Source organism: Lynx canadensis, chromosome B3, assembly GCF_007474595.2.
Source record: "Lynx canadensis isolate LIC74 chromosome B3, mLynCan4.pri.v2, whole genome shotgun sequence".
NCBI classification, from domain to species: domain Eukaryota; kingdom Metazoa; phylum Chordata; class Mammalia; order Carnivora; family Felidae; genus Lynx; species Lynx canadensis.
Window position 1 is genome coordinate 47000841 of NC_044308.2, and position 7428 is coordinate 47008268.

At 37.4% G+C, this 7428-nt stretch overlaps 1 protein-coding gene across 9 annotated transcripts in view; it reads right to left on the minus strand.

The window, feature by feature from the left end:
- TCF12 (transcription factor 12) overlaps window positions 1–7428 on the minus strand; it is a 397584-nt gene that overhangs the window by 38383 nt on the left and 351773 nt on the right. For all 9 annotated transcript variants that reach the window (XM_030318105.2, XM_032593633.1, XM_030318100.1 and 6 more), the window contains one exon: window positions 2905–2983. In XM_030318105.2, the coding sequence (XP_030173965.1) occupies window positions 2905–2983 (79 nt within the window). The remainder of the gene's footprint in view (window positions 1–2904; window positions 2984–7428) is intronic.

Here is a 7428-nt window from a genome sequence, read left to right on the forward strand (position 1 = left end):
TCCAAGTTCCCCCAGTAAACACATTCTCTTAAATACTTGTGTCCTTTGCTAAATGACGATTGTGATAGACATAGCCATTCTTCTCTTCTACCTTGCTGCCAGAGCCCTGATTTTGTTCAAAAGGGGGTGGGTTATCTATCATTTCCTGGCATGAACCAGAAAAGAGTAACTTTAGAGTTCTCAGGGTAAATCCTGATGTCTAAGATACACATGGTGGTCCCATTTCTGTTATGACCAGTGTGTTAGTGCCCAGTGCTGGCTGAAGACTCATGAGGGCCAATCTGTTGAAGAGTCTTCTGAAAAAGATTCTTAAAATACAAAGAAAAGATGGTCTCTTTTCTTCTAGTGAACACTGTTATGTCCACATATGGTACCTTGAACTGCTGAACTTGCCAGCAGCCTGAGGAAGAACTGCAAAAGTAGTAGAGCAGGAGCTTGGCCATACTGGGGCCAAGAAATTTGCCCTGCTATGGCTTCCTGTCATGAAGATAAGCATCCCCTTATTATTTAAGCCAGCCAAGACAAGAGTTTCTCTTCCTTTCAGCCTAAAGCATCCCAACTGATATAACAGCACTACCTCAGAAGTTCCTCACAAGCATGCTCTAGGTAGAAATATACGTTCTTGGCCTGAAAAAGTTCCTAAGGAAAATGAGTGGAATTTAAACAAGAATGATGATTACCTTAGAAGCTGCCTATGTGGCTCTTCACCTGTGTATCCATCCTCACAAGGCCTATGCCAGTCTGACTGATGCTCAGGTATACAGAACAGGACAAGTGTAGAGAGCACACAGTGGGTGAATTTTTTACTCTAGTTAACAGGCCACTGCCATTCAAGGTACAAAATAAATTCCACATATTGTGTAGAAGCTCTAGTTTGCTCCCTCTTTTTCATTCTTCCTTCAACTATGAATAATTTATCACGTTGTGCTTTCCTTTTTCCTTCTCTCTTTATATTTCTGCCAATTTGGAGTGTGTGTGTTATGTGTGTGGTGACAGGAAGGAGATACTAGATACAGGAGATGGGAGAGAAATGCACTTGCATAAAATCAGTCTTTGATGTGCTGTTTCAGTAGGAACATAATAAGCATTAAATGAAAGAAAATATTTTTCTTCGATTATGACTGCTGAATTGAAAAAGAAGCCTATTAATATCTTCATTACACACTTCAGTAGATCATAGATTTTCATTAATCGGCTGAATCAAAGGGGAAAAAAGGATATCACCCAATAAACACCAAATAAAGATGGAGAAGGAAATGTAAGGTCTTACTCTGGACCATTTTTTTTTTGAAAAATGTCAAAGTCTCTGATTTTCCATTTTAGTGATGCCCCCTCATAAATACTGAACTCCTCTGCTGCCTTACTTCCCACCCAGTATTAATAAAAAAAAAACAACCAAAGGGCATGTTTATAGCTATCTCACTGGGCAGAGGAAGAGAGGAGGTGGGAACATATAGTAAGGACCAATATTCTCATCTCTGATGAGAAAGGAAAACAGGCTGTGGCAAAAATGACACTGATAATTTGAGTAAAACTGCGCCAGAAGGGTGAGTAGGGTTAAAGTTACATCATTCTTCCTGTAATTTCAGCTCTCTGTTAAATAACAACTCTAAGTCAATGGGTCTTTCATAGTCCTGTCTATGTAGGGAACAGCTGTTCAACTTTTACTAGACAGCTGAAGCCATGATGTCTGAGAAAGTGGCAGAACCCACTAAGAGCTGAAAGCAGCTGCCAGCAGTTCATCATCTCCACACTGGAATGCTTCTTAGCAGAGTCACAAAGCTAATACACAAAGCACAGGTGATAGCCAAGGCCCTGATATACTAGAGCCCAGATTTTTCAGAAACCCTACACAATGCAAAAAGGTTTAACAACAACAACAACAACAACAACAACGCTACATGGGCTTAATTAATGACTTGATCAGAAAAAGAATCATTTCTGAGGTAGACTGCTGCAAGAATATGGCAATTTTTACCCATAGGCCTAGTGCCTTTTCCTCAGAATACATTTCTTCTTCAGCATGTTTTTTTCCTTCAAATGTTGCTCATAAAAACATCATACAAGTTTTAAAATTATAGCTTAATATATATTAAGCATTTTCCTATAATTTTATTTCTAAGATTTAAGAATTCCTATTTATAATAGTAACAATTATATCTCAACAAATTTATACTGTAGGATAGAATCTGGAATCTGTCACAGCAAATATGGAAAAAAAAAACAGGAAAGAGTAAAGCAAATCTGAACCACTTATTTTTAACTCCACTAACAACGGTATTTATCCACATTCACAGACTTCTTTTCCTTAGCAAAAAAACTACATTATTCACAAGAATTACATATATATATATGTTTATATAGATATATATATATATATATATATATATATATACATGTGTTTATATATATAAACATATATATATAAAATAACTTAATAACTTAGTGAACCTAAAAATAAAGAGAAGCTATCTAGCAGAAAGTTATTAATCTGAGTCCTACAAGTGGTACATGGAAAATGCAGAGAATAAGGAAGAAAGAAGTTACATGTACTTCTAAATAGATTATTTTGTATACTTTCTATGCCACCTTACCCAAAATTTTGATTTACCACCTCTGTATTTTGCTTTCATCCCAAATGTCTAGCCTTATTTTTATCCTGTTAAAACAACTGTTCTTAGAAATTATACCAAATTAAGAATCAGAAAAGAGTAATTCACAGCTAGCAAATATTTCATTATTCTCCAAAATGAACTCGAGAAGGCTCTGTTTACATGTTTTCTCAAAATTCAGATAATTTTATCATGAACTTTTACTGTATTTTATTGGAAAATAAACAAAGTTCAAATATTTCAAAGTAGCTCCATACATGTTTTTAAGTCGATAGATAAAAGAGCAGCCTACCTGTGAGAGGTGAGGGTGATCCAACTGGTGTTGATGGGTTTGATGGAAAACTACTGCTGGTATGGTCAGGAGAATAAATCTAACCAGAAAACAAAATATGCATGTATCAATATGTGACAACAAAAATATAAATCCATTTGCATGGAGTTATTTTTATAATCTAAGTTGCCACCCATAAAACTCAGAATGAAAAATTTATTTTTTCAATTTAGGACTATTTCATTTTTTTTTTTTAAATTTTTTTTTTTTTTTTTTTCAACGTTTATTTATTTTTGGGACAGAGAGAGACAGAGCATGAACGGGGGAGGGGCAGAGAGAGAGGGAGACACAGAATCGGAAACAGGCTCCAGGCTCCGAGCCATCAGCCCAGAGCCCGACGCGGGGCTCGAACTCACGGACCGCGAGATCGTGACCTGGCTGAAGTCGGACGCTTAACCGACTGCGCCACCCAGGCGCCCCTAGGACTATTTCATTACATAAAGGCTGTTTACAGTTTTAAAACTAGGATTAAAAAGTCTTCTATATTCTGGGGGTGCCAGGCTGACTCAATCAGTAGAGCATGTGACTCTTGATCTTGGGGTCATGAGTTTGAGCTCCATGTTGGACACAGAGAATCCTTAAAAAAAGGATCATATATACTCTAATAAGAGAGGAATAAATAAATCATATCCATTTATTATCAATAGTTGAAAATTATTTGTTTCTGTTAGAACAAAAAAGAGAAGTGACTTTAAAGTTAAGTCTAGGGCGCCTGGGTGGCTTGGTTGGTTAAGCGTCTGACTTCGGCTCAGGTCATGATCTCACAGTCCGTGGGTTCGAGCCCCGCATTGGGCTCTGTGCTGACAGCTCAGAGCCTGGAGCCTGTTTCAGATTCTGTGTCTCCCTCTCTCTCTCTGCCCCTCCCCTGTTCATGCTCTGTCTCTCTCTGTCTCAAAAGTAAATAAACGTTAAAAAAAAATTAAAAAAAAATAAAGTTAAGTCTAATAATCTTTCTAGAATATATCATCTAAATAAGTGATATCCATTAAAAATAATTATCTCAGGAAACTATTACCTTTTGAAGACAACAGTCTTTAAAAACAGTTTTAAAGGCCAAAGAAAATATTTTTTAAAAGTTACCCTTTATTTCTCATTTAAAAAGCTCTCAGTTTGGGGCCCCTGGGTGGCTCAATCGGTTAATCCGACTTTGACTCAGGTCATGATCTCGCAGTTTTTGAGTTTGAGTCCCGCATCAGGCTCTGTGCTGACAGCTCAGAAACTGGAGCCTGTTTCGGATTCTATGTCTCCCTCCCTCTCTCTCTGCCCCTTCCCTTCTCACACTCTGTCTCTCTCAAAAATAAACATTAAAGGGGCGCCTGGGTGGCTGAGTCGGTTAAGCGGCCGACTTTGGCTCAGGTCATCATCTCGCGGTCCGTGAGTTCGAGCCCCGCGTCGGGCTCTGTGCTGACAGCTCAGAGCCTAGAGCCTGTTTCAGATTCTGTGTCTCCCTCTCTCTGACCGTCCCCCGTTCATGCTCTGTCTCCCTCTGTCTCAAAAATAAATAAACGTTAAAAAAAATTTTTAAAAAAAAACATTAAAAAAATAAAAAAATAGAAAGTTCTCAGTATGACCAACTACATTTTTGCCAAATTTAGCTACAAACGTATTGTGCAAAATCAAGCTTGCTCTCAAAGGATATTTTGTCACCCTTGAGGAAAGTGGAAGAAACCCTAAAAGTCCTTCAGAAAATGTTCCCAAAATGATTTATGGACTTCACTTCCTAAGAGGTCCACTTCAAATAAGATAACATCTGAATGCATAAATTTTGGTATTTTGGTTAAGTTTTGCTGCAATATTTTATATTTATTTCATATTGCAAAAAAAAAAGTGACAGACAATAGCGACACGTTTACCTAATTAGCCATTAAATATTTTAAAAGTCTCTTTAATCCAAGTATTAAGAGTCCCTAGGAAGTTTTCTCTAAGACAATTCTATCTCTATAATGAGCATAATAAACCATCTTCATATCTCAACACTTAACTTAGGGCAGCAAATCAACTTATGTGAATGAATTTAAAAAGGAAAACTACTTGTGGGTGAAAGGAGTCATCCAATAGAAATACTCTTTCTCTGAATGAGCTTAGACTTGTAATGAATTTAATGAGGTCCTAATTATGGCAAACAAGGGGGTCTCAGCACTGGTTTCAAACACAGTGTAATATGCTGAGAAAGCCAGAAACTGGGGCAGGTTCATGTAAAACAAAACTCCACAAGTCATAATCATTAAACACAACAGCTTTTATTTTTAAAAAGAAGAAAGTATTAAATGAATTGTAAGCAGCCAGAGAGACCATCTTCCTTTGACTACAAATGGATATATCTACCTCAAAGAAAATACACCAATTTGTATAATGTTACTAAATTCTAACTGTAAATGCCTTCAATCACGAAATCTCTCCAAACAGCCAGATCTAGAAGTTGTATATTCAAGTTAAAAAGCCATTTTGGAAAAGCAAAACTATCAAGAAGACTTCAAAGGACATTATGGAAGGACTGAGTAACAGGGAGGGTAGTATGTTATATTAAGATCAATACTATTGGTCTTAAGGTTGTTACCTTGTAAAAAATCAGGATATGCATGTGAAAATTAGCTAAAGGTCACATTTTGGTTCCTAGTGGGCTACATACACAAAGTAATTTAAACCATATGTGTAAATTGGATGAGGTCACCACACTTCAACAAAAACATATCTCAACATATCCCTTAACTTTTATAAATCACTATTTCTCACATTCAAGATTCAAGTAATTATAACTTTTAGGAACACCTGATGCTAACTTTTATGAAACATGCCTTAACTGTAATATTGGTAAGGAAGGGAAGAGTTGACAACATTGATGGTGGGTGCATGAGCAGTGAGGAAAGTTTCAGTTTCATGCAAAACTCCCTCTTATCATAAACTAGACATACTCACTGATTTTTTATTTCCTTGTAAAGATTAACAGCAGGAAAGCATTGGAGAAACAGTACTGCCTCTCTGTCATACCCTCCTGGTTTTGTTGTTTCCTCACAGTGTTTACATTAATCCTTAACTGTCTAAACTTGCTTATTTGTTTTATTATCTGTCTCTTACATTTTTACCTCAGTAAAATGTATGCTCCAGAAGAGCAAGGACTTTGTCTTATTCAGACAAAATTTGAATTGTACAGGATTTGCAGTAGCTTGCAGTACCAACAGTGCTGGTAAATATATACTTGTTGAAAGAATGAATGGTTATTATCCTTGTGAGAAGTTTCTATTTGAGTATTTCTTTTAAATCACTGGATGTAGAATACATAGGCTCCATCTCTCTTTCACACTTCCAGTTTCTTAATATAGATTTCTCTAAAAGCTCTAGTCTCAGTTTTCTTTTCTATTCACCTGTGTTTTATCTCCTGGTAATATCACTTCTGTAAAGTATCAACTATGACATCTCTGTGAATGACTACTAAGTTGACATTTCTATCCTCACAATGGTTGCTGGACTTCTCCATCTGGACATATTCTTTCATTTCAAGCTCGTTATGTCAAGCCAAACTTTGCATCACTGCTCCAAGCTTCCTACCTTTTCCCATCTTTACTCTTCTGTTTCCGCTACTTCAGCATCGGCATTCTCATGGTCACCAATATCACTCTCTTTCTCCAACTTCTCCCCTCCACCCTTCCCCACCACAGACTGCCAATACCTACCATTCTCTAGAAGGTCTCTGGGATAGGCACATGTCCTTCTCATCACCATGACACTGCTTTAAACCTTTACTAGAACTTGTAAATGGATCATTTAAGTCTTTATATATCTAGTTACTCCCTGCTCCTTTCACCCCTTATATAATTGCCAGAGTTATTGTTCCCAACCAGTTTTAAACAGTCAAATCCCACACAGTGCTTCCTGCAGCCCACTAAATAGAACAGAATGACATTTGAGATCTTCCCTAATCTGGTCACAATAATATCTAACTTATAGCCTACTTGTAACATTTTGTATCCTATTATCCAAACAAAATATGTATTTTTTTTCATTTTCTGAACACAGCTTGTCCTTTCAAAATGCCAGTTTCTTAATTTCTCCCTGATGGAATTCTAAACCACAATGGAAGCCCAGCTCACACATCATCTCCCTCTTTACACTCATCTTCACCTCCTTCACACTCTTAGAATAACCTATATTTCTCTTTGGTCTTTTACTTCACGTTATTTAAAAATTTTTTTTTTCAACGTTTATTTATTTTTGGGACAGAGAGAGACAGAGCATGAACAGGGGAGGGGCAGAGAGAGAGGGAGACACAGAATCGGAAACAGGCTCCAGGCTCCGAGCCATCAGCCCAGAGCCTGACGTGGGGCTCGAACTCACGGACCGCGAGATCGTGACCTGGCTGAAGTCGGACGCTTAACCGACTGCGCCACCCAGGCACCCCAACTTCACGTTATTTTAAACATTAACATTTTTAGTATGTGTGTCATGTCTTCTCTCCTTGACTGTACGCTCTTTAAAGGCAGAGACCTC